Source organism: Electrophorus electricus, chromosome 22 (genome assembly GCF_041902795.1).
Source record: "Electrophorus electricus isolate QZ-2024a chromosome 22, ASM4190279v1, whole genome shotgun sequence".
Lineage (NCBI taxonomy): Eukaryota > Metazoa > Chordata > Actinopteri > Gymnotiformes > Gymnotidae > Electrophorus > Electrophorus electricus.
The window spans coordinates 17,674,518-17,700,913 of record NC_137518.1 but is presented as its reverse complement, the minus strand read 5'-3'; the positions used below and the strand labels follow the sequence as shown (position 1 = coordinate 17,700,913).

The following is a 26,396-nucleotide window of genomic DNA, read 5'->3' as shown; positions in this document are numbered from 1 at the left end:
TGTCCATACTGAAATGGCTCAATTGATAAAATCTACAAAAATAAATAAGGGAGATAAGTTCTATTGATACAACATAAACAGCTTACATCATTTCCTACATATAAATCTATGGATCTATTAATGGCAAACACTCACAGCCAAATGTAGTGAAAGTCATCGAACAGACAAAAACATCCTGACCAAATAGAGAAAGTGGTTTCTGCTGAGTGAACAGAAGCATTCCTATAAAAGAGGCAGAGGCAGGCATCCACAGTCACAGACACAACACAGTCAAGGTGGGTACTAACAGGGTTGAATGGTAAACAGGAACCATAAAATAACCATTAAATGTTTGATATGTCGATTTTTGTTAATTATGAGTGGACCAAAAGGTAAATACAGCTGTTTTTTTTCTTCTCAGTATCAGTTATCCACAAAACTACAGTTATTCTCTTTCAGAACATTAAGAAAGGTAATCTAATTGTTCAACAAGGCACTCGGTTTTAATTTAAATGCGGCTGAGAATTTTTCCTTTACACTCTTTTCTCTTTTTTGAAAACAAGGACAAATATGGGAGACAGTGAGATGGAGTGTTTTGGCCCAGCGGCCGTTTACCTCCGCAAGCCAGAAAAGGAGAGGATTGAGGCCCAGAACAAACCTTTTGATGCTAAAACAGCATATTTTGTGACTGAGCCCAAGGAGATGTACCTCAAGGGGACACTAAAGAGTAAAGAGGGGGGTAAAGCCACTGTTGACACACTGTGTGGCAAAGTAAGTATAGGCTGTCAATTTATTTGCACACCTTTACGGATATATCCATGTTTAACATCAAATCAACATTCCTGCACCTTTATTATCTATCTATTCCAACGGTCACCTCTCTATGATTAACAGACTATCACAGTAAAGGAGGATGCAATCTTCCCTATGAACCCTCCCAAATTTGACAAAATAGAGGACATGGCCATGATGACCCACCTCAATGAACCTGCTGTTCTGTATAACCTCAAAGAGCGTTATGCAGCATGGATGATCTACGTAAGTTTTAAATGAACAAGTAGTCTGTTTTATATCAGTATGGTGTAGGGCAGGTGTTTCAATGGTTTCAACACTTGCTAATGTAATCAAGATGACTTAATTTGTATCCAATGATGCTTAATAATCTGTCATTTTTGCAGACCTACTCAGGGTTGTTCTGTGTCACTGTGAACCCTTACAAGTGGCTCCCAGTATATGATTCAATAGTCGTGACTGGATACAGAGGCAAAAAGAGGGTTGAAGCACCACCCCATATCTTCTCCATCTCTGATAATGCCTATCAGTTCATGTTAACAGGTATAAAGAACATAATATTAGCAGCATAAACACTTCCTACCTTCACTTAGACTGTATTACTCTATATAGCTTCTCTGAAGTTCCAAGGACACCTGTGTAGACCCATAAAACATGGAGAGAGTGAATGAATAGTGGATTTCATGGCTTATCACATTTTCTTTGACTCTTCTAGATCGTGAAAATCAGTCTATCCTGATCACGTAAGTTTTTTTATGCAAGTCAAAACAGTCAAAAAATTTAAAGTGATTTTTGGACCCAAATAAAATATTTTATTCAAATAACACCTCATTAATACCAACCAAACATTGCTTGTTTTACCCTCAGTGGAGAATCTGGTGCAGGAAAAACTGTGAACACGAAACGAGTCATCCAATATTTTGCAACAATTGCAGTGTCTGGACAGAAGAAGGCAGAGCAAGTTCCTGGCAAAATGCAGGTCTGTGCATTAGTTATCTAATGGCATCTGATCTCATACTCTTAAGTTCTCTTGGACATATCTATAATCATGTCCATACTCTTGAACATATCTATTCATGTCCAGGGGTCACTGGAGGACCAAATCATTGCAGCCAACCCCCTGCTGGAAGCTTATGGTAATGCAAAGACTGTGAGAAATGACAACTCCTCTCGTTTCGTGAGTAATATTCAAGTAAAATAGTCAATGTATAACAGCTCTTGTGAATATTATACAATAGTGGGCTAAACATGTATTTTTTTCTGACACTGTTCAGGGTAAATTCATAAGAATCCATTTTGGATCCTCCGGAAAGCTGGCTTCTGCTGATATTGAAACATGTAAGAAACACCTACTGTTTACTAAACTGTCAGCCATCTAATAAATAGTTGCGATTTAGTGTGCTAGATTTTTTTCATTTCCTGTAGATCTCCTGGAAAAGTCAAGAGTAACATTCCAGCTGTCTGCTGAGCGAAGTTACCACATCTTCTACCAGCTAATGACTGGACACAAGCCTGAGCTACTAGGTATGAAATCTGAAAGTCTGATTTCTGACAAATCTTTCAATATTTATGTTACCAGCTACAACGTCAAATTTAAAACCTCTCTTTCGCAGAGGCACTTCTCATCACCACCAACCCCTATGACTACCCTATGATCAGCCAGGGTGAAATCGCAGTGAAGAGCATCAATGATGTGGAAGAGTTCATAGCAACTGATGTAGGTCACCATTCCAAAGCACATGCCAAGTTAATGCTGTAGGAATTATTTACCTAATTCTGTTTTTTCCATTGGTTTTAAAATAAAGGTTGGTTAAATTTGTGATTGTTATCTTATATTAAGTGATAAAAGCAGAATAATGTTATCTGTCCTTTTCTTACTCAAGACTGCTATTGCCATCCTTGGCTTCAGTGCCGATGAGAAAATTAACATCTACAAGCTGACTGGCGCTGTGATGCATCATGGCAACATGAAGTTCAAGCAGAAGCAGAGGGAGGAGCAGGCTGAGCCTGATGGCACAGAGGGTAAATATGACTAATTATCACCAAAACTTTAGTGCAGTATTGTTAATTTTAAAAATGTGATATAATCACCTTTTTCCACTTCAGTGGCTGATAAAATCGCCTATCTCATGGGCCTGAACTCAGCTGACATGCTGAAAGCTTTGTGCTACCCCAGAGTGAAGGTTGGAAATGAGTTTGTGACCAAAGGCCAAACTGTACCACAGGTACTATATTCTCTGTCTGTCTGTATGCCTATCTATCTAGCTAATGCAATTACTCTAATATTTCTACAAGGTAAAGTAAAAACTCATATAACCTTACATACATGTTGTATTTCAGGTCAACAATGCTGTCATGGCTCTTTGCAAGTCTGTCTACGAGAAAATGTTCTTGTGGATGGTCATCCGAATCAATGAGATGTTGGACACAAAGCAGCCAAGGCAGTTCTTCATTGGAGTGCTGGACATTGCTGGATTTGAGATCTTTGATGTAAATTTTTATACATTTGTACATTATGATACCATTCTTCTATTATACTTTAGTATTTTAAATATATTTTTAATAATATAGTTAAAAGATGTTAAGCATTTGGCTATACTTTTGACAGTTCAACACTCTGGAGCAGCTCTGCATTAACTTCACAAATGAGAAACTGCAACAGTTTTTCAACCACCACATGTTTGTTCTGGAACAAGAGGAGTACAAGAAAGAAGGAATTGAGTGGGAGTTCATTGACTTTGGCATGGACCTGGCTGCCTGTATTGAACTTATTGAGAAGGTAAGTGGCTTAATGCAGATCTCCAAGGGCAAATATTTCTGAAATTATCAAGCTTATATTTTTCAGTATTGAAAACTGAATATCACCCACAGCCAATGGGCATCTTCTCCATCCTTGAAGAGGAGTGCATGTTCCCCAAGGCTACAGACACATCCTTCAAGAACAAACTCTATGACCAGCATCTTGGCAAGTCCAAGGCCTTTGAGAAGCCCAAACCAGCAAAGGGCAAGGCAGAGGCCCACTTCTCCCTGGTGCACTATGCTGGCACTGTGGACTACAACATCGTTGGCTGGCTGGACAAGAACAAGGACCCCCTGAATGAATCTGTTGTCCAGCTGTACCAGAAGGCATCAAATAAACTTCTGGCCCTTCTTTATGCAACTCATTCCTCTGTTGATGGTATGGCATTTAATAATTGGCAGGGGGTTTTTTTTTTATTAACTGCAATAATTTGTAATAATTAAATTGTAAGGAGAAAGGCTTCAAATATAACCAACTTAACATTTATAATTAGAAATGATTGAAGATGTACAAGAATAATGCTGAATAATTTATTTATTGATTTATAATGATAAACAGATACTGCTGGCAGCAAGAAAGGGGGCAAGAAGAAGGGTGGTTCATTCCAGACTGTATCTGCTTTGTTCAGGGTATGTGCTGTGATAAGCCAACACTTATGTTACGAGGACTTTTAAATATCTTTAGGTTCATTCTTAACATTTCCATTCCCCTAAATGTAGTCAATAAGCAAGATTGGTGTCCACTTTGTTTTTTATTTTTGAACAGGATCTATAATGCTAATGAAGCTAACATAAGTTTTTGCTCACCAAATATGTTTATGCCCACCAATTACCATCATGCAAACTGCATGCCCAAATTATCACACTCTTAACTTAAATCATGTTAAGGAGTTAAGAAATTGTATGATACTGATGGACATACCAGTATATTTGTAGCTTCAAGATGGTGGATACTATTGCATTTAGCTATGTGATATACTTTGTACATTCCTAGAATTTACACAAAAACATTATTTTCTACAGGAGAACTTAGGAAAGTTGATGACCAACTTGAAGAGCACTCACCCTCACTTTGTGCGTTGCTTGATTCCAAATGAGTCCAAGACTCCAGGTGAGTGAAATTTAAAAGAATATCAACTCTACTAAACTCTATTACAGTGGTTAAAATACATGTCACAACAATGTACCAAGATGTTATTCCCCTACATGCTTGCTTGGCTAGGTCTGATGGAGAATTTCCTGGTTATCCACCAGCTGAGATGTAATGGTGTGCTGGAGGGAATCAGAATCTGCAGAAAGGGATTCCCCAGCAGAATCCTCTATGGTGATTTCAAACAGAGGTACAGGATTTCCCTACAACTAAACACTCTAAAAACTCAAAGAGATAGTGTTTTTTTATTTAGCAAGTTCATAATAATGTTTCTAAAATACATAAATTTGCAGATACAAAGTACTGAATGCAAGTGTCATCCCAGAAGGACAGTTCATTGACAACAAAAAAGCTGCAGAGAAACTCTTAGGCTCTATTGACATTGACCACACCCAGTATAAGTTTGGACACACAAAGGTAAGATATACATGTAAAAGTGTTTAATCACCAAAATGTTAGCAAAGTCTGACTAGTTGTAGTGCAGTGCACATCAGTGTTGTAACTCTACTACCGAGCGCAAATAACCCTATGTATTTGCTATACCTACACAAACAACCTTTGGACTGCACATTATTTTGATTAACTCTTGCCATAGGTGTTCTTCAAAGCTGGTCTCTTGGGTACCCTTGAGGAGATGCGTGATGATAAACTAGCAACTCTTATAACTATGACTCAAGCTCTGTGCCGTGGTTATCTCATGAGGAAGGAGTTTGTCAAGATGATGGAGAGGAGGTATATTTTGTTTATATAAACCAAATGAACAGATATTAGTATATTTTCATAGTGATAACATACTTGAATTAACCCGAGTCATCTTAACTTCTAGAGATTCCATCTATTCTATCCAATACAACATCCGCTCATTCATGAATGTGAAACACTGGCCTTGGATGAAGTTGTACTTCAAGATCAAGCCTCTTCTGAAGAGTGCAGAGACTGAGAAGGAAATGGCTGCCATGAAGGAGAACTTTGAGAAGATGAAGGAAGATCTGGCAAAGGCACTGGCCAAGAAGAAAGAGCTTGAGGAGAAGATGGTGTCTCTTCTGCAGGAGAAAAATGACCTGCAACTGCATGTGGCAGCTGTAAGTACTTAAACTGTAGTTAAAATGTCTCCAGACCATGCAAGAAATAAAATTTAATAAAATTAAACTAAATTAACAGGAAACTGAGAACCTTGCTGATGCTGAAGAAAGATGTGAGGGGCTCATCAAGAGCAAGATCCAGCTTGAAGCTAAGTTGAAAGAGACAAGTGAGAGACTGGAAGATGAGGAGGAAATCAATGCTGAGCTGACTGCCAAGAAGAGGAAACTGGAGGATGAGTGCTCTGAGCTGAAGAAGGACATTGATGATCTAGAACTCACCTTGGCTAAAGTGGAGAAGGAGAAACATGCCACTGAGAACAAGGTTGATATTTGAATCAAATGCCATGTACCTTTATAAGAACAAAAACAGAAAATTTATACACTGCTCTTTTTCACAGGTCAAGAACTTGACAGAGGAGATGGCCTCTCAGGATGAGAGTATTGCCAAGCTCACTAAAGAGAAGAAAGCCCTCCAAGAGGCACACCAGCAGACCCTTGATGACCTCCAGGCAGAAGAAGACAAAGTCAACACCCTGACCAAATCCAAGACAAAGCTTGAACAACAAGTGGATGATGTAAGAACTTAATTTTTAATGCAGAAATATTTAATGTGTGTCATAGAGGGTCAACCTTAACTATAACATTTTCCACAAAAACATAGCTTGAGGGTTCTCTAGAACAAGAAAAAAAGCTCCGTATGGACCTTGAGAGAGCTAAGAGGAAGCTTGAGGGTGACCTGAAACTGGCCCAGGAGAACATAATGGACCTTGAGAATGATAAACAGCAGGCTGAAGAGAAAATCAAAAAGTATGTTTTTTTCCCCAAAATATTTATTTTAATTATAAGAATTAAAAATGACAATTTATTTATAAACACTCTCCTTTTAAATTACCTGCAATAGGAAAGACTTTGAAATAAGCCAATTTCTAAGCAAGATTGAAGATGAGCAGACAGTTGGTGCTCAACTTCAGAAGAAGATAAAGGAACTGCTGGTAAACATTCATTTTTGTACATTAGTTGACATTACCGGTTGAGAGAGAGGGATGTTTAAAATAATGCATTTATATCATTTAGGCTCGCATTGAGGAGTTGGAAGAAGAAATTGAGGCTGAGCGTGCAGCTCGTGCTAAAGTTGAGAAGCAGAGAGCTGATCTCTCCAGGGAACTTGAAGAGATCAGTGAGAGGCTTGAGGAAGCTGGTGGTGCCACTTCTGCTCAGATTGAGATGAACAAGAAGCGTGAGGCTGAGTTCCAGAAGCTGCGTCGTGACCTGGAAGAGTCCACTCTGCAGCATGAAGCCACAGCTGCTGCCCTCCGCAAGAAACAAGCTGACAGTGTTGCTGAGCTTGGAGAGCAGATCGACAACCTTCAGCGGGTCAAACAGAAGCTGGAGAAGGAGAAGAGTGAATATAAAATGGAGATTGATGACCTCTCTAGTAACATGGAGACTGTAGCCAAAGCCAAGGTATGAGTAGATGACCTTATCATTAGACTGAACAGACTTCCATAACTTGAATATAAACCAATTTTTCTGACAGGCTAATCTGGAGAAAATGTGCAGAACCCTTGAGGACCAACTAAGTGAAATAAATGCAAAATATGATGAAAATGTTCGCCAGCTGAATGACATGAGCATACAAAAAGGCAGACTCATTACTGAGAATGGTAAGTCAGAAAGAATACTATAAATTTCTGATTTATTTTAAATGAAAATGCACTAAACCAAAATCACTAAACAGGTGAGCTTGGACGGCAGCTAGAGGAGAAAGAATCTCTAGTTTCTCAGCTGACTAGAGGGAAGCAGGCCTACACTCAGCAGATTGAGGAACTCAAAAGGCAGATTGAAGAGGAAGTGAAGGTAAAAACAGTGTCAACTGTTAAATAAATTTGACAACTATTCTGTTTTAATAGAGAAAAAAACAATCCAAAATTTTAATGTCAAGTGTATAATGTAAAGCGTTTAAATGTCATGACACTATGCAATAACTAATAGTTATTCAAATAAGTTCCTCAAAAATGTATTTTATTAGAGTCCATAACATCGTCTTACAATTTAGAATCTTATATAGCCCAATCAAACTTCTAAAGACTGGAAAGTGGAAAAAATGTTTAAAAGTCTTTAACTTCCCACAATGGAAGTGGAACATCACTTAAAATTTGGAATGTCACTTAAAAACTGCTTTAGGCAAAGAATGCCCTGGCTCATGCTGTCCAATCAGCCCGTCATGACTGTGACCTGCTCAGAGAGCAGTTTGAGGAAGAGCAGGAGGCCAAGGCTGAGCTTCTACGTGGAATGTCCAAGGCCAACAGTGAGGTGGCTCAGTGGAGAACCAAATATGAGACAGATGCCATTCAGCGTATTGAGGAGCTTGAGGAGGCTAAGTAAATAAATCTAACTTACTAAAAACAAAAATGTCTCCAAATGAAGCAGCTTTGATTTTTAAAAATCCCATTGTTTGCAAATCTATCCATAGGAAAAAACTTGCCCAGCGTCTACAGGATGCCGAGGAAACCACTGAAGCTGTAAACTCGAAGTGTGCATCTTTGGAAAAAACTAAACAGAGACTACAGGGTGAAGTAGAAGATCTCATGATTGATGTAGAAAGAGCAAATGCAGTAGCTGCCACTCTTGACAAAAAACAAAGAAACTTTGACAAGGTAATAAGAACTTCAGAAGTTTTTAGAATTCCATGTCTCCATCAGTCACTCCTCATGTAAACTAATCACCCAAATAACTCTGGTGTTGTCAGATCTTGGCAGAATGGAAGCAGAAGTATGAGGAAGGCCAGGCTGAACTGGAAGGAGCTCAGAAAGAATCTCGATCTCTCAGCACTGAGCTTTTTAAGATGAAGAACTCATATGAGGAAGCTCTTGACCAGCTGGAGACTCTGAAAAGAGAGAACAAGAATCTGCAGCGTATGTCAACCAAGCATAAGCATCTACATTTTTTTTTGCTGCAGGATATCAAATACTAAATAAATGTGTGCCTTTTTTCCATAGAGGAGATCTCTGACCTGACAGAACAGCTTGGAGAAAATGGAAAAACCATAAATGAGCTGGAGAAGGCAAAGAAGACAGTAGAGACTGAAAAATCAGAAATCCAAACTGCTCTTGAAGAAGCAGAGGTATTTCATCTTTGTTGGTTATTTTGCATTAGGTCATTCATGTTCAATATGACATTCCTATATTATTAATAATTTGATACTTCTCATCCATGAATACCAATAATCTTATACTCTCCAGGGCACACTTGAGCATGAGGAATCCAAGATTCTCCGTGTACAGCTTGAGCTCAACCAGGTCAAAAGTGAGATTGACAGAAAGCTATCTGAGAAGGATGAAGAAATTGAACAGATCAAGAGGAACAGTCAGAGGGTGATTGAGACCATGCAGAGCACCCTGGATTCTGAGGTCAGGAGCAGGAATGATGCCCTAAGAGTGAAGAAGAAGATGGAGGGAGACCTGAATGAGATGGAGATTCAGCTGAGCCATGCCAACCGCCAGGCTGCTGAGGCCCAGAAACAGCTCAGGAATGTCCAGGGACAGCTCAAGGTACATCTCAGTTTTCAATTTATGTCTCAGTTTAAAGGCTTGATATATCTCTTAACAATGATTCATTTCACATCAGGATGCCCAACTATATCTTGATGAAGCTGTCAGAGGACAGGAAGACATGAAAGAGCAGGTTGCCATGGTGGAGCGAAGGAATAATCTGATGCTGGCAGAGATCGAGGAGCTGAGATCTGCACTGGAACAGACAGAGAGAGGACGCAAAGTTGCTGAACAGGAGCTGATTGATGCCAATGAGCGTGTGGGACTCCTGCATTCTCAGGTAAGCTTACCATCTTATAAGTCTGTTCCTTTAATATTCCTTCACAAATGATCTCAATGCCCATTTTGTTTTCCCTTTAATCAGAATACCAGCCTACTTAACACCAAGAAAAAGGTTGAGGCTGAGGTCATGCAGATCCAAAGTGAAATGGAAGATACAATCCAGGAAGCAAGAAATGCTGAAGAGAAAGCCAAGAAGGCAATTACTGATGTGAGTGTTTAAGTACATACATTTTGCACCCATGCACACTTTACAATTTAAAATGAATTACCAGTAAACAAAACCCATGACATGGCTTATACAATAGGCTGCCATGATGGCAGAGGAGCTGAAGAAAGAGCAGGACACCAGTGCTCATCTGGAGAGGATGAAGAAGAACCTTGAGGTCACAGTCAAAGATCTGCAGCACCGTCTGGATGAGGCTGAGAGTCTTGCTATGAAGGGTGGAAAGAAGCAGCTCCAGAAACTGGAGTCTAGGGTAGGTTGTGCTGCATACCAAGTAAAAACATAAATAAAGAAATAGACAAACAAACAAACAAACAAATAAATAAATAAATAAATAAATAAATAGAGGGGTAATTTTTGTTGTTGTTAAAACAACTTTGTTGCTAGGTTCGTGAACTGGAGGCTGAAGTTGAAGCTGAGCAGAGACGTGGGGCTGATGCAATCAAAGGAGTTCGAAAATATGAAAGAAGAGTGAAAGAGCTTACCTATCAGGTACAATTCCAGCTATTGTGATTTTTCCTCCCAATCCTTTATAGAACTCTAACTATCCTCTTCTGTCTACAGACTGAGGAGGATAAAAAGAATATGATCAGATTGCAGGATTTGGTGGATAAGCTACAGCTGAAGGTGAAAGCCTACAAGAGGCAGGCTGAGGAGGCTGTAAGTAGACATAACCTTAGGCTGAATTATTCTACAGAGTAGTTAAATGTGGGATGGTATACTGAAACGCTCCGGGAAGACATATATGTCACTCATGAAAACAAGACTCAAATTCACTTTTTTTTTGTTTGCTTGCTTGCTTGCTTGCTTTTTTGCTTGTTTATTGTCAACACAGTATATTCAGAATAATAGGGAAATGCAAATTGCCTCATTATCTGAACTTACTGTAAGAATTAAAAAATGGTTTCACCATGCTCCAACATATTTCTGTTATTTTCTAAGAGCCCAATAACAGTAATTGATGACAACAGGAAGATTTGACTACAGGATTCGCAATTGCTAGTGCATTAACAAAGATTCAAGAATCACTGCTTCTAGCAGTTAACTGGGTGAACACTATACACTTTTTTACACCATCCATTTCTGCCCATGAACACAAAGTAACCCAAGTATCTAAGGTTTATGGTCCGCAACAGATTTCAATTACAGGTTTTTAGAATTACCAAAATTGTAATGACTATTTTGAAACAAATGAGGTAGGCTGTTTATTAATAATAATTCGTTATTTAAATGGTCATATGGCATTATGTTAATGTTGCCTGAGAGGAGAATAAAATATTCTTATGAGCATCTTATGATGCTTAGCATCGTTAGCTGCAAGGGAGTTGATGCAGTTGACCTGCCTTACATGTATTTCTCTTGAAGGTGGGTCATTCAAAGCACAGATTAGCACTCTCTCCATTTGTAAATGACAGATTTATTTATCTGATTTGTTATGTAACGTATGTCATTAGTTAAACAGTTCAATGTATTGCACAAATTTTATATATAGTTACCTGTCCAGCAAGAACGTCACTAATTCTGCATAACTGGCAAGCTAGCCAGCTAGCTAACCTAAGTAATTAACTAGCTAGCTAACTTAGTTTTCAACCCTAACGTATTCATTTACCTCTTGCATGATGCTACTTAGCAAGCTAAGCTAAACGAACTAAACTGAGCCCCCCCTATTTACAACCTTCTGACCGTTTTGCCAAATAAAAATTTTATATGTAGATAGTAAAAGACAAATAAAATACTTATACTCTGAGTACAATCAATAAAAATACACCTTTGTATAAAAAAGTGACTTTTGCAATTACGTAAGGAAGAGGCTTGTTAAGATAATTGATATAAAGCACAAACAATGAAGAAATTAAAGTGAACAAAACCGCATAAATGTATAACCTACATTTACCTGAAGTGTTTTTGAGGGGAAAATTATGTTATAATATACATCTGCCATTTCACAAAGCCCCATGTTTATCGTCCTATTTTCATATTCTATAGGAGGAGCAGGCTAACACTCACCTGTCCAGGTTCAGGAAGGTGCAGCATGAACTGGAGGAAGCTCAGGAGCGCGCCGACATCGCTGAGTCCCAGGTGAACAAGCTGAGAGCCAAGAGCAGAGACACTGGAAAGGTAAGTAGCACTTTCTGCATGATACTGCTTATCTGAGTGAATTTCTTGAAAACACCTACACTCAAAAACCATCGTGAGATGCTAGAACAGATTTCAGATGTTAAAACACTCTCACTAATATTGTGATGACCTTAAGAAACCATAGTTTCATTAATTTATTTTTATTTAGCCTGGCCCAAGAGTGAAAAATGATGTCAAGTGAGAGATCTGTGTTTCTTCCTTTCATTTCAGGGCAAGGATACCCTTGAGTAGTGAAGGAACACTGGAAGGATGTGGTAACAATTGTTTGGTAGTTGTGTGCAATGTAAAAACAAATACCTCCCATGTTTTTACCATGAAAGTGTCTTAATTCCTCCCAATAAGAGTTGGTCAGTTTCATTGTGCTGTGCTAAATAAAATGTTTTAATACAAGCCTACAAGGTATGAGCCTCATTCATAAAAGTCAAGCAATTTATAAAAACCTAGCAACAGTAACAAACAAGCACCTCACACAAAGTTGACGTGAAAAATATGAATGTCTTTATCACCAGTTCTCTTATAAATGTTTTTTTTTTCTTTAGTTTCTCAGGTGAATGACTCAATATGATACAAAGTTAGCATTTCTGAACATTTTTGTGCCATCTGTACAAAATGGAGTAATACGGAAGACTGGAGAAAAGAGGAAAATCTTCACAAACAGCAGAAGGAAAAAAAGGCATGAGGCAAGCATTCCTATTGACATTATTAAATCCATCGCAATACAGAAGGCTTTTACATAATGTATAATATAACATATTATGACTACATAAATAAAATAGCAAATAAATAGCCATAAATTTAAAATATTTTAATTTTAAACATAAGTACATCACACCCATTGAAAGTCAAGCCTTAAAACCAAGTGATCCCAGTGATGCATTATCACCTGCTCAGTCTGTGGCTTCCTCATTGTGCTCTTTTAAATAAATATTTCCGGGAAATACTTCCAGGACTAACTATTAAAACATTTTCTGTGTTTTCTTTACAAGCCTATGCTAAAAATAGCAATTCCATTGAAGAATTCACACTTACCATCCAATATAATTCTAAAACTTGGTTTACAAGAAAACTGCCATTTGGGTGTGGAAAAGACCATGCATTTCAGCTGGTCAATTTCTGTTCCTTCTCCTACTAATGCCAAATGCTGAATTTTTATTTACTAATCAAAGCTTTGGGATCTCTTGAAGATAAACAAAACATTCCCATTAAATGTAGGCATAACTAAACTTCTAAAAAGATACATCTCAATAAACATTTTCCATGCAGTACACATACGTCTATCTCAAAATAAAAGCTCTAAAAAAACCACGAAGATATTTGAAATACATTTTTGAAAATGCATGTGCCCAATTAGACCAACAGTTGCAGTTCGGGGCAGTTTCCAAGCTATGAATGTGCTCCTGTGGAAAAACAACTCTGAAACAACTCCTTAATTGACATACAGTGCACTAAACAGGATTTAAAAGTTTTTAGCTTAAAGCCTGTACAGTACATTTCATATCAAACTGAAAACCATTTTGGGATTAGCCCTGGAACTATGAGTCAGCTAGCCACTTTCCCATCATGCACAGGGAAAGCAACAATCAGTGAACATTCTCATAAAAAAAACCAAAACAAAACAAAACAAAAAAAAAGCTGAACTCATTTTGCTCAGCACTGTCCTAGAACCTCAAATTGACATTAATACAACTCACAGGCAAAGTAGTATATCGCTTTCCTACAGACAGGCAAGAGTATGGGCCAAGAGTTCAAAAAAGGGAGCATAAGGCCATGCCAATTCTAGAGACTAAGCTAAAAACCAGGAATCAGTGGTGTTGTGATCCTTTGTCAGGGATCCAATTGGAAGTATTTATAACCCATCACTATCCTTCTTAGGTATTCACATTTGCTTAGGACTGGGCAAACTCCAGACCCCTACTTCATGTCTGTCCAATAGGAGTAGTGCACCAAGGCACTGTTGGGTAGCAAACCAGGCAGCCATTTTTGTACACAATACACTTTTGTACACCTTTGAACATTCTACAAATATTGTATCTGGTATAATGTTTAAAATTGTCTTTTTTTAATTTTTTCTTTCTTTTTATTACAAAGAAAATGGTCAGAAAGGGAGCATCCTCTCTAGACAGAGAACATATGCATTAAAGGGAAACCATATAGAACACATTTAAAACCCCAGGTTTTTAGCAACCATAAAGGCCTGGGCATCTTCAATCCAATAAGAGAAAGAAGGAACAGAAAGGCTAAGAAACCAGAAGCCATACTAATGCAAGATGCACATGTTCATAAGAAGGGCTATAATGACCAACAAAAAGTAGCAATATTATAAACACTGGTCAAGATCCAACAGACATCTTGTCATCAATGAACTGTTGGATTTGGCAAACACTTTAGAACACAAACTGATGTTTATTTATGGCAATTTTACTTTTTACTTAAATAAAAAATAATAACAATTAACTTCATACATGTTAGTTGCAGAGGAGTCTGTAGAAGATCTCAATCAACCTGTCCAGCTGTGCTGTGAATGTCAACTGATATTTTGAAAAAAAAACACTTCAAAATGTGGTGCAAATGAGGTGGAAATGGGTACAGGGGTTTTGGGAGGCCAACGGGAACTAAGAGGAGCACAAGGGTATAGAACAAGGGATTTGGGTTTGAGGAGGGCACACAGGAGCAAAGTATAGAGAGATAGAGACTGCTTAAGGTTGAAGGATGAGGCAAAGAAATGTTAACTGGGCCCAGATGAGGACTCCTACAGGACAGTGCAAACAGTGGGCCCTCCCACATTCAGAAGTATTCTCCTGAAGCAGAGACAGAAAGGGGCAGAAGACAGGGATCGGGGAATAAATGAAGGAGGAGAATCACTGAGAGTGAAGTTCTATGGACCTTGGTAATTCTTTGGAACAAAGGACCCACTTACCTTCTCACTGTAGTCAAAGCACTTATCAGGTCCTTTCCTGTATCGAGCAGAGCTCAAGACTTCACATGGAATCTCCTCTTGAACTTGACAAATTAAATTAAGGAAAAACTACACGATTTGTTTTCCCATTGTTTACTTAGGGAACCATAAAGAAAAGGCTTGCATGTAACACTGTATCAGTTGTCAGCTACAAAACAACAGAAACATCACATGAAAAAGGACTCTTGTACTGAGTAAATCACAAGTACAAAACCAACTATAGAGGCAAGCTGTCCTATGCTGGAGGGATACGCTCGGTCCTGACCTGTGAGAGCCTCTCAATCTCACACGAGCTGCATGGTAGTGTCTCAGCCACCACAAACAGGAGGTTGGTGTTCTCTATCCTCTTAGCATGGAACAGTCTGGAAGACAGAGATAAATATAGTCAAAGATAAGGTCAGTCACATTGTGCATGTGTATGTGTGTGAGAGAGAAAGAGAGAGGTTGAGAGAGAGAGAGAGTGCATTCTGCATTTAGTCAGGAGTTAATGATTCTATAATATTCTAAATACACAAATTCAACCTCGCCAATATACACAGGCACATATACATACAACACACTATTGTACCTGGAGCAGTTTCCACAGTCTTGTAGCACATTGAATGAGTTGGTGGTGTTGGTGAAGAAGAACTGACTCTGAATGGTCACACAGCTGGTGCTTCCTTTGGTCTCAGTTCCCTCAGCAAAGGTATCACCTATAACCCAGCACAGCCATAGCTGCAGCACAGCTTATGAAACATCACTAAATCTATGAACAAGGGTAGTCAACCACCTGCAGTGAAGGCCAATTAAGAAACAAACATGGTAATTTTACACAGAGTACAACACACTGACCTGTGCTGAGCCAGCTGTTGTAAGCCAGGCCATAAAAGACTTGTTGCAGTAGGGACCTAAAACAGGAGTGAGCTACAGTTTTTCCTTTGCATACATGAACAATAATCATGTCAGTTGAGTCTAGATAGGTGCAAGTTAAAGATGAACAATGGTGTAAAGAATGAGGTTTCCATACACACACGATGTATACAAAGCCCTCCTGCCTACAGGTTTTAGCAACTGATTGGCTTGGTATATATGGTTCATAAACTGTGAGCTGGGCATGATAAAAGATTTCACATAAAACTCAGTTGCTTAAGAAAGGCTTACCATGCTACTGCAGATGTCCACCAAGCCAAACTAAGCAAGTCGGCAATGGAGGGCTATGAAAAAGAGAAACACGGCAATGGAGACAAAAACGACTAATAAAAGCAGAAGGAAAGTGACCTGAGATAGATACAGGCACACAGAGATAGAGAAGACATCTCTCAGTATGCTACTGCATGGCTGCCATAGAGCAGTCACAGCAGAAAACACCAGAACACCGTATTACCTCTGCCAGTTTCGCTGCAGGAAGTTGTCGGCTAGCGATAGACTCCAATTCCAATGACGGGTACTCACTGATAGCATTATTAGGTCTAGCATCTTAGATTATCTTCTGCATGGTGCAATACAAAAGCCACTCAAAGGGTCAGAGAAGAGAGCAGAGGCAACAGCTTCCTAAAACCCACCACAAAGACACGTCGCGGTGCAGCTCCTGTGCGGCTGCTGGCAGTGGGCTCGCAGGCCGACAGGTACTGGAAGGACTGACGGCGGCCGTAGATAGAGTTGTTGTAGAGTGCATGCATTAGGTAGGGATCCACGTCTCCGAAGAACAGCCCCACCTAGGAGGGTGGTACAGTGAGCACTGGGTCGGGCCTCTGTCACGGCTGAGATACCTAGCTCATGCAGCCAAAACTAGTTTTGATGCCTCTTTTTCATATCAGGGGCAGGAACCGACAGACAGTAATTCACTCAACAATAAATGAACTACCTGAATGTCAGTTTTTGGTTAAACCTATGCTACTTGGTAATTAGCTGGAAAATGATGTTTATTCATGCATTCAGTCTAAGAAGAGTGCTTAGGTTCAGTCTGACAGTGCTGTCCACCTCAGATGCTAGTTGGCCTTTTAAGCGTGTAGGAGCTTCAATAAAATTGGCCAGGACAAAAACATTCCTAGCAACACTTTTTTCTTACCTTACACTGGGTCAAATATTACACTGTGTGCACTCTATTCACTAATTCATTCATTTGTTAAATTCCCAGTTATCTAGTTACTACACCTCACCAAGTGTAAGATACCATCCCTTGCATAAGTAAATAAACTGAGATAGATTCAACAAAAATATATATGGAAACTGAGTCTGAAAGAGTCTGAAATATATGATTTGGGGAAAATACTACCCTGCCAGTAAAGCCAGGTTGTGTTTATCTAGAAAAGACAAAATGACTAGACATGAGCATTATACCTTTTTCCAGTGGTCCCTCTGATTAGACATGATCAGAAATCCACCATCATCGATCAGATAGCAAAGCAGATCCTATAACATCAGCAGCGTTAAGTCGATGTTCAACCTGGGACACAACTGCATAACCAATGCATGCCTACACAATGGATATAAAAACAATGCAAGAAAAATTCCTTACATCACTGTTGACTTCACAGTCCATCTCACAGGATCTAGAAGGTCCACACTGCACAACACACACACACTTAGATGTGAGTTTCATTTTATACGTTTACCTCAAGATGATTATATTTTTCTGTAACACACTCCAAGCCAATATCTGTCCCCTTTACCTTATGAGAACCCTGTCTGCTGTCTGACACATTGCTGGCCAGGATCTTAAACTTGTCGACCCATGCCTCCAAATCCAGCTTAACCCCGACCACTGAAGAACACACACACACACACACACACACACACACACACACACACACACACACACACACACACACACACACACACACACACACACAGTCACAACAGTCACAAACCAGCAAAAATATATCATATATTGTCATACCATGAAGGACAGCAAAGAATAGCATAATATTTTCCCAGATGTAGCAAACTCATTACAAAGCCTTTCATGGGCTGCTCTTTTTTGCTGCATAGCACACACTAAACTGTGCAGTGGTGTGGCCCCCCAGGACCTGGGACTGACATAGTATACGCTCTCAAAATAAGACACACACATGCATATGCACTCACCTGCCGGCTTCAGGGTTTTGCCTCCAAGTGTGATCTCCACCGCAGTTGTGACAAGGATACCCACTGTGCCGTTTTCCGTGATCAAGGGGTCATCCATAGCTTCAGGTCAAAGGCCAGAGAGTCAGAAGTGAATGTGCTACATTTCAACAAAGGGATATTGCATGTGTACATCAGCATAAGTAGATATACTAAAGCAATTAGCCACGAGAAGCCCCGCGTTACAGCTATTTTTTCATGTGTAAGGCCATTTTAAGCATGATGCGAAGCAGATCAATAATTTAACACAATAAGCACTTGTTCACAATAAACACTTGTTCAACCAGGCAATGTGGTCTGCTAACAACCTTTTTTAGCAGAAGATGAATCCAGAATCCAGACATTGTGAGGTAGTCAGAGGTGTGCGTATATCAACGATTCTAGAATAGCTTCCAAAACGACTCAGCCAATCAGATTTTATGACTGAAAGTATCCATTTAATAAAACATGATTTGCATTTACACAGTAGTCATGTACTTGTGTACTTCATATCTCAATCCCAACCTGGGGACTGCCATCCATAGTACATCTGGGTATTCCAGGTAAGTCATGTTTGGAGGCGGGGGGGAGTGTGGCTGAAGAGCTGTGTAACTCACACGTGCGAGTCGGGGCTCTGAAGATATATCCCTTAGAATCCAGGCTGCGTCGGTAGAAGTTGGAATTAAGTGGCTCTAAATCTTCTTCCCATGATTCCGAAGCTCTGAACACACACACAAACCCAAAACCACACACACATACACACAAAAGGAGTTTACACACAAAATCATATTTTCTAGACAAAGAATTTCATAGCAACTCGGACTCCCCTATGTAACCCTATTCTCCTTCCACATGCCCTTGCAAACTACCATGTTCTGCCAATTCTTCAAACACTCACATGTTTGGATACACTCTTGTAACACCTCCATCTGTGGATGCAAACAATGCCAGAAAGCCATACCTGCCAAGGACAGAAGAAAATGGCAAACCTTGATCAATTTCACTAAATAACGCTTCTAATAAGGGTTGTCCTTGGTTACAACCCTCCAGGCTGGACAGCGTGTTTATGGGCACCCTCACGTATTCAGATCTTTGTTCTTCCACACTCTTGTGGCCAGCTGCCAGACTATTCCAGAATCCAGAATGAGATTATGGATGAGGCCCTGGTCACCTGTATGAGAGACACTGTATCATTAAACAGATCTTCAGGATGTTGTTTTGACACACTAAAGGTTCTGTTCCCAGCATTCTCCAATGACAGTTCAACCTGCATATGGTGTGGAGAAAGAGGGGGAAGAGAGAGAGAGAAGCATGAGAAAAATGAGAAAATGTCCAATGTAAATGTAAAATGGAATGGTGTCATGTATCGTGGTCAATGGTGACATTTCCGCATGCCCACGGTGGAGAGAGAGAGAGTGTGCGTGTGGGTGCGTGTGAGTGAGAGAGAGAGAGAGAGAGAGAGAGAGAGAGAGAGAGAGAGAGAGAGAGAGAGAGAAAGAAAGAAAGAAAGCTGGGGGGTTGGGGTGAGAGAGACAGAAGGAGAGTGAGAGAGAGAGAGTGAGAGAAAATGAGACGCTGTTGTGATAGTGTTATGGTGAATGGAGAGTACCACTTGTACTAACAGTCAGTCAACACTGGAGTTTTTCTTAGCTACTGCTTAGTTCCAATTTATCAGCATGACAGATGGAAACCCTAAGCAATCATATATCAGCATGACACAGCTCAGCTTTGGAGGGGGAAAGTGGTTCAAGTCTGTTGTAGGAATAAGTCCACTCCCAGAGGAGTCTGAAGACTAGGCCATACACCGTGCAGTAGACTGTTCATGGGCTTTAATCTTTAAATCATGGACCATTCGTGAAAAAGAGCCTACTGGGATGTTGACAGACTGAAGGAGAAACAGAAGGAAGGAGAAGAAGAGACAGGAAGGATAAAACACATACAGTCCTCAGACTCTGGCGTGATCTCCACCATCAGAGACAGGAAGTTCTCCAGAAACTGTGTGTTGTTCTCAGCCATGTGCAAGCGTTTGCAGTACTCCCTATAGGGGAAAAATCATCACACCATCAAACCCACTCCTCTCTCTCACAGTCCTGCAGAATTTATTTCTCTCTCTCTCTCTCTCACACACACACGCATGCACACAAACACTAGGCTCTAGTACCACAGCTTCTCGTTATCTCTCTCTCTTTCACTCATACATCTTTCTCTCTTGGCTTAGCACTAAGTCCACATAGTACCTTGGGGCCAGGAACACGTGGCCCGCTGACTCAAAAGAGCTTGGCAGCAAAGACTGCAAATCTAGAAGAAAAAAAAAAACAAGAAAACGTTTTCTGGACAGAATCTTCTGCATATAGCATGGCAAAGATGGTATTTCAGTTAGAAGATTCTGTTTGGAAAACTACACCAAGGACTGCATAAGATACATGTATACCAGTGCAATGCTGGTAAGAGTGATGTTGTAGCTCCCCCTAGGGGTAGTATTAATAAAAAGCAGTCAAAGGATTTGTGTTGTTGGTTATTGAGGGTTACAACCCAGATGAATAAAATGTCTTGTAGGTTTTATGTGCTTAGTATCTCACCCCTGAAAAGGGGAGCAGAAAATGCAGTGAGCAAAGTTTGAGGACACCTTCAGAAACAATCTGTTGTTATAAAGAATTCTGATGAACAGCATGTGACAGCCAGCGATCCTCTCTGGATCCAGGCTGATCCTCAGTATGTATGAGTCAAATTTCTGTTCTGCTAAGGGTAAAGGTCACAACATTTATACAGGAGTCTCTAGGGGTGTGATGTATTAAGAATAGAGCATAGAAAAGAGCACATAGCCTTTAAGACCTCCTGTGCTGAGGGTCAGACAGCGTGAGGTATGCTTTTCCAGTTGCACACTGTTTCAGTCAGGAATCCTGGAGTGTTGTGTCTTTTGCCAAGCCGTGAAGGGTAAGTCTCAAGTTCAGTGACCAGCTGAAGATGCAAGTGTTGACTCTCAAGTTTCATGCACTCAAGTCTCAAAACAAATGGGTTCTCTGGCAAATCCACCATTTTAAATGATCTGCATGTCGTAGTTTGCCAAGCCAAGTCTCAGGTCTCATGACTCAGACCACAAGGCAGGTCATGTTGACCTCCCTGGAGCAGTTTCCCAAAATCCTCACAGTGCTAAGATTAACTCTAGAAGTAATTACACAGAACATTTTGCTCCAACACAAATAATGTCCAGCAAGTGTCAAAAACAGAGCGCAAAATGCCTCTCAGCTTTCACAGGTGCCCTTATCTTAAACTTTTACAAAGTTTCCCAGATGCCTTGTACAACATTAAACATAAAACAACAACGTTAAAGATTAATACATAAATTTTAAATTCATTGTTATATAAGATTCTGTCTTTTTAATCAATTGCTAAATTGTTAATATTAATATTAACAACTATAAGGACTACTGCTGCACTTTGCCCTCTGCACAATCCCATACATCTAGGAAATGCAAATACATTTGCATTGATTTATGGACATTAGAATCCCACCAGATTTTATGTCCACGTCTGTTGTAGGACTGCCAGGCATACCCACACACCCCCTAATTCGAGCCTTCAAGTTGTCACTTGGCTTCAGAAAGTTCCAGAAAAAGAGATGACAAATGAACAGGTGGGGATAGAAGAGGACCTTCTAGAAACTTCTAGAAAGGCTGCCTTTGTATTGTAATGGGTTTTTTTTCTTGAGAAAGCTGCATTACTTTTGACTTTATACTCCCTCTGCTAAAACACTAATTCTTCTTTTCTGTGTCCGTAAAAAAAAAAAAAAAAAAAAAAAAAAAAAAAAGGTTGATTACATAAGAATAATTACTCACATTGCAGCTGAAGCATGACGTCACTGAGGTCAGCCTGGATATAGTACTCGCTGTACAGAGGCAGTACCAAGCCAAGACTGGAGGGGGCAGCAGCAGATCAGAGAAGGAATAAAGTAGCATGCGATATGAAAAAGGGACAGACAGCAAAGTAGAACATCCAGCTAAGGCTCACCTGTAGTCAGTGTCATTGACAGGAGTCCAACTATACATCCGAATTGCCTCTTCTATGTACCGCTGGACACAAAGAACAAACACTTAGTCACACTTTAAATGTTAAATAAAAAAACCATAGCAAAAGCAAAGCTTTGCTTGTAGATGAGTTTAAAGAGTTTGTTGAACTTAGATGCATCATAAGGCTTCTTAGTCATGTACGCAAATCATTTACATTGTCACATTGTGAAAATGAGTTAAAACCATCACTGGATATTTACAAGCATACACACACACACACACACACACAAACACAAACAGTGTATACAAAACAGATAATATCACATAACACTAGTCATATACCTCATCCATTGACTTAACAAGGGTCTTAATGGTCATCTCACCCACTCTACCATCTATCATTTGTCGTCGAATCTTAGAAGTAGAAATGAACAAAAGGTCATATTATTCTAAATACATTTTCACAGCGGGCTTAAAAAACACCCATTCATTGGTTTAAGACACCTTGGCATTATACTTGACACAGAGCCAACTCAAGAGTACTATGCGCTAAACATGAATAAGAACAAGCAAGACATGCAAAAAGTTGGTAAGAGAATATTTTAAAAGGCCCTTACAGTTGAACATTTTATTTTCCATTTAATGCTATATTTTAACATTTTCTAGAGTTATTCCTGTTCCTAATTATATCTGCAGTACAATGGAATCTCCCTTTAAAGACATTTGAATCAAAATCTCGGAAAGCAGAAAGGCTGTTTGTTTATGTTTATGTATACCTCTTGTTTACTGCTGTCTTCCACCTCAGCATCCAAAAAGTCCAAAGTCACAGGTTCAGGGAGGTCAACCACCTTGGATACAGAATTTACCCCATTATTCTGTTATAATTCACCTACTTCAGGCATGATACTGATAGTACCATCCATTGCCATATACTACTCTTCTAATCAAATCCCTTAAGTATATTAATATCAAACCGCAAAAGTGTCAGTTGGACTTATTTTTTTAAACAAAATTGGCTTTGAAAGGCTTTATCACAAGATTAAGTGTTAGATGTTAGTCATCAGTGTGATTCATCATCCAAGACTCCATCTCATAATCAGTGTCTATGTATCATTAATGTCCCTCACACACCAGACAACCAACAACTTCCAAATCCAGACATTGCTTTTCCAAAGGCAGCATTCCAATGTGCTGAAGCTGTGTGAAATGGGCGAGAACATTCTAGACTTCCCATCAATCGCATGATCCTCCGTATGCATTTTTAGGGTTGGCTGCCATTTGTTTTAATAGTGCAGAAAAAGCTCCTGTATACATTCACTCGAACTGGCAGAAATATTTATGCAGTCCATGATGGATATATCTCTGCATTAACATATAGTGAGTGAGCTTTTCTCCTTCTCTGGCCTAGAAACTCCAGCTTAGAAGCTTTTTGGACCTTGTTCTGAAGGTTAGGGTGGAGTAGCAGGTATCCATTTGGGTCAATGGCGAAGATGTATCCATTGGCTCCCAGCTATAAATAAAAACAACAACAAAAGTCTATGTATTTAGCTCTAATGAGGATATGGCTAAAACAGAAGGCCCAATATTGTGTGAGAGCAAAGCTCACATGGTAACGTGGTGCAAGCCTCTTTAGTTCATCCAGGTGCACATCTACTGCCATCACGCCCAGAATCAGTTGGTTCTGCAGAAAAGTCATGAACACAGAACAGGTTGAGTAAATAAGACACAAACCAGTGTACCAAGTATACAAAAATGGACATACCATGTGTGTAAGGATTAACTGCAGCGAGAGTGACAGTAATGGCGAAAACCTCATTTCAGTGCGAAATCCCTTCTATTTACTGACTTCACATTTATAGAAGTATTACTTCCTCACACCCAAGTACAGTGAGCACATACTTACACAGATTTAGAATCTTTGCTAGCAATTATGTGCTACATGTATAGCAGTTGACTATATGACTTCTAACAAGTTAAGGACATACCTGAGAGTTTCCATCCTTAGTGAGATTAAAGACAGGCATTGTCCCGGTCACCACCAGGCCCAGACCCTGGCAGGACCCACATAATTACATAATCATTACAGGAGCAAAAAGGCCTTCTAAATGGTACATTGCCTGGTACTGGGGTTATGAAAATAGTGTTTACAAGGAAAAGAGGTTTAAACATTTAATTAGACATATTAATAACACAAAACATAAAGAGATTCCTCATCCTCATAAAATGAGCAGGGGCCTCTGTAGGCCTTTGCAAAGGATTCTGGGTAATCCTCTGCAGGCCTCTGTATAAGACACATCATCCCTACACCAGGTACAGAAAAACAACATTATCTTGCAGATGTAAGATGGTCATTTAAAAAAAAAAAAATTTTTAAAGAGAAGTCCTCTCTTGGAATATAATGGTACCAAGCTCCTACTGGTGTAAGTACCGAATATCAATTTGCATGATGGTAAATGTAGCAGTTGGACATAATGGTCAAAAATTCAAAGATCAATATGTAAAAAGGCAATTATATAATCACCAATGAAAAAGAGAATCAAAATTAAACTCCTATGTATCCCTCAGACTTTCTCCGGAGAGTACCTCAAATGCATGCCAAAACTTGCAATAAAGACAGGGACCAACTATTCTCTTCAACTAATTCTGAAGTCTGCATCTTTATTTTCTATTTGAATGTATGACTTTAAAACCAGCAAATTGGGAATTCAGGAACAACAGTACTTCCCTCACAGTATTGTTGCTTGTTTCATTTACCCTCCCAAGCACTTTAAAAGAACCAGAGAAAGGGAGACACAATGTGGGGGGTCTTTTGAAATGCTGCTTTGGAGACAACCAAATGAGCTACAGTGTCAAATGCCCCTTAGGGACTTGCAGTTCATTATTGTAATTTATTTATTATGGTCTCCTATTCCTCTTTCACATAAGATCCCCATGACACCTTACTGATTAAATAAAAGAGCACCCGACATGGTTAAAGGGCAAATGTCCAGAGAGGGGACATCACTGTTTCCCCCTTGGATCTAACTCTGAATTTGGGTGCTCTTTTTACCACTGCTTCTGCACACCACTTAGATGCTATAAAAGGAACAGCACACGCAGTGCAAACATAATGGATTGACCAGTTACCACAAATGCCTCTCAGAACCTGCATCAAATATGCACTGTTTTCCATGCTGTGCCAATAAACAAGGCAGAAGAATATAGAAGATTGGTAATGAGCACAACAACAGTGGTAGTAGTGGTATGAGTGAAGCCTGCTCCCACATCTCCTTGTGCTGCCGCCTGAGCTGCACATCCCAGCTCAAGGTGTTGGGAGGAGATCTGAAACAGAGACCCAGTGGATCTACACTATCCTTCAGCCTCTGCCGACATACCCATCTCAAGCCCTCCACATTTGGAAGGGAAAAGACCAACTTTTTAATCCAATCCCTTTTCCCTTAACCCAGTTTCAAAGCTCAGCTAAATAGTATCAGTAAGAGTGGCAATAGACAGCTTTACACCCATTTTTGCAGATTTGCAAGTCGTGAACCACATTCAATTTATCCAATATAAAGTTCTGATGCACATTCATTGACAAAGTATTTGGATCAGCTAACTCTCACCTTCAGTCATAGTATCCTTTTATAGGCTTGCCTGACGTTTAGGTGCATTATATACCTCTATATCTTTATAGTTAGTTAATGGTTGGTTGGGAACCAAAATGTTCCCGGTGGCTTCTGTAGTGGTTGACTGTATGGTAGTGGGTGTTGTGTGGGAATTAATGTGTCAGGAACAGCAGTGTTGGAGTTTTATTTTATGGGTCTGTCACTGCAGCACTGAGAGTCAGTGACAGTCAATGGCATAAGAGATGAAGAGTGACTAAAATTGTGCATGGCAACCTGTAGTTACTTACAGGCTAAAGGTAAACAGGTATATATTGCACCTATAAGATATTAGTTGAGTGTACTGAATCCTTTGTAGACCACTTTACTCCGGTTTAGAGATATTAAAACCCTTTTGCTTTTTACAGTATTCGAGTAACTATATCTCATCACAGATATCGCTGCATAGAAATGGATCACTCTGTCTGAGTGTTTCTTTATCAGTGCCAAGGCCTTCAGTGGTACCCATATGGCAGTAACACAGCAGAATGCCATTCTGGAGCTGGTGAGTAGAGAATAATGAATCAGAGAGACCCACTCACCAGGGCATCTTGGTAGACATTGGTCCACTGCACCTGCTTGGCCCCAGCCAAAACCATGGGACGACCCAGCACGTCCAAATACTCCTATGACACACACACACACACCCACCCACACATACGTCAGACATACGCAAATGTGTCAGGCGCACGCCAACGCATTAGCCACACC

At 39.7% G+C, this 26,396-nt stretch overlaps 2 protein-coding genes across 3 annotated transcripts in view; one reads left to right on the top strand and one right to left on the bottom strand.

The window, feature by feature from the left end:
• Positions 1 to 542: 542 nt before the first annotated feature.
• On the top strand, positions 543 to 12,362 carry LOC113583807 (myosin heavy chain, fast skeletal muscle-like). The gene is made up of 39 exons (XM_027020367.3): positions 543 to 750; positions 874 to 1,017; positions 1,158 to 1,314; positions 1,487 to 1,514; positions 1,639 to 1,750; positions 1,856 to 1,948; positions 2,046 to 2,109; positions 2,197 to 2,295; positions 2,385 to 2,488; positions 2,655 to 2,793; positions 2,878 to 2,996; positions 3,112 to 3,261; positions 3,380 to 3,550; positions 3,643 to 3,949; positions 4,130 to 4,200; positions 4,594 to 4,681; positions 4,793 to 4,910; positions 5,014 to 5,137; positions 5,316 to 5,452; positions 5,547 to 5,802; positions 5,882 to 6,124; positions 6,201 to 6,377; positions 6,464 to 6,609; positions 6,704 to 6,794; positions 6,877 to 7,266; positions 7,340 to 7,466; positions 7,541 to 7,659; positions 7,987 to 8,183; positions 8,276 to 8,459; positions 8,552 to 8,717; positions 8,802 to 8,926; positions 9,045 to 9,353; positions 9,430 to 9,633; positions 9,718 to 9,843; positions 9,941 to 10,111; positions 10,246 to 10,350; positions 10,423 to 10,518; positions 11,845 to 11,976; positions 12,208 to 12,362. Exons 1-39 carry the CDS (start codon positions 550 to 552, stop codon positions 12,226 to 12,228), a joined length of 5,811 nt encoding a protein of 1,936 aa, XP_026876168.2. The 5' UTR covers positions 543 to 549; the 3' UTR covers positions 12,229 to 12,362.
• A 110-nt stretch (positions 12,363 to 12,472) lies between these two features.
• cacna2d2b (calcium channel, voltage-dependent, alpha 2/delta subunit 2b) overlaps positions 12,473 to 26,396 on the bottom strand; it is a 34,665-nt gene continuing 20,741 nt past the window's right edge. For both annotated transcript variants that reach the window (XM_027020387.3, XM_081705869.1), the window contains exons 15-38: positions 26,228 to 26,311; positions 24,030 to 24,095; positions 23,651 to 23,725; positions 23,480 to 23,554; positions 22,821 to 22,892; positions 22,387 to 22,458; positions 22,046 to 22,107; positions 21,874 to 21,950; positions 20,275 to 20,335; positions 19,978 to 20,075; positions 19,118 to 19,208; positions 18,936 to 18,998; positions 18,655 to 18,758; positions 18,023 to 18,121; positions 17,608 to 17,699; positions 17,454 to 17,501; positions 17,276 to 17,347; positions 16,498 to 16,650; positions 16,097 to 16,149; positions 15,788 to 15,843; positions 15,522 to 15,648; positions 15,206 to 15,315; positions 14,915 to 14,997; positions 12,473 to 14,795 (exon numbers count right to left, since the gene is read on the bottom strand). In XM_027020387.3, coding sequence (XP_026876188.1) covers positions 14,694 to 14,795; positions 14,915 to 14,997; positions 15,206 to 15,315; positions 15,522 to 15,648; positions 15,788 to 15,843; positions 16,097 to 16,149; positions 16,498 to 16,650; positions 17,276 to 17,347; positions 17,454 to 17,501; positions 17,608 to 17,699; positions 18,023 to 18,121; positions 18,655 to 18,758; positions 18,936 to 18,998; positions 19,118 to 19,208; positions 19,978 to 20,075; positions 20,275 to 20,335; positions 21,874 to 21,950; positions 22,046 to 22,107; positions 22,387 to 22,458; positions 22,821 to 22,892; positions 23,480 to 23,554; positions 23,651 to 23,725; positions 24,030 to 24,095; positions 26,228 to 26,311 — 1,995 coding nt within the window. In that variant the 3' untranslated portion in view covers positions 12,473 to 14,693. The remainder of the gene's footprint in view (positions 14,796 to 14,914; positions 14,998 to 15,205; positions 15,316 to 15,521; positions 15,649 to 15,787; positions 15,844 to 16,096; positions 16,150 to 16,497; positions 16,651 to 17,275; positions 17,348 to 17,453; positions 17,502 to 17,607; positions 17,700 to 18,022; positions 18,122 to 18,654; positions 18,759 to 18,935; positions 18,999 to 19,117; positions 19,209 to 19,977; positions 20,076 to 20,274; positions 20,336 to 21,873; positions 21,951 to 22,045; positions 22,108 to 22,386; positions 22,459 to 22,820; positions 22,893 to 23,479; positions 23,555 to 23,650; positions 23,726 to 24,029; positions 24,096 to 26,227; positions 26,312 to 26,396) is intronic.

What these genes read in the sequence shown, in the direction of transcription:
- LOC113583807 (XM_027020367.3), top strand. Translation starts at nt 550, where the DNA reads ATGGGAGACAGTGAGATGGAGTGTTTTGGCCCAGCGGCCGTTTACCTC. An exon ending in TTGACACACTGTGTGGCAAA is followed by an intron (nt 751 to 873) that starts GTAAGTATAGGC and finishes TATGATTAACAG; the next exon opens with ACTATCACAGTAAAGGAGGA. An exon ending in TTGAACAACAAGTGGATGAT is followed by an intron (nt 6,378 to 6,463) that starts GTAAGAACTTAA and finishes ACAAAAACATAG; the next exon opens with CTTGAGGGTTCTCTAGAACA.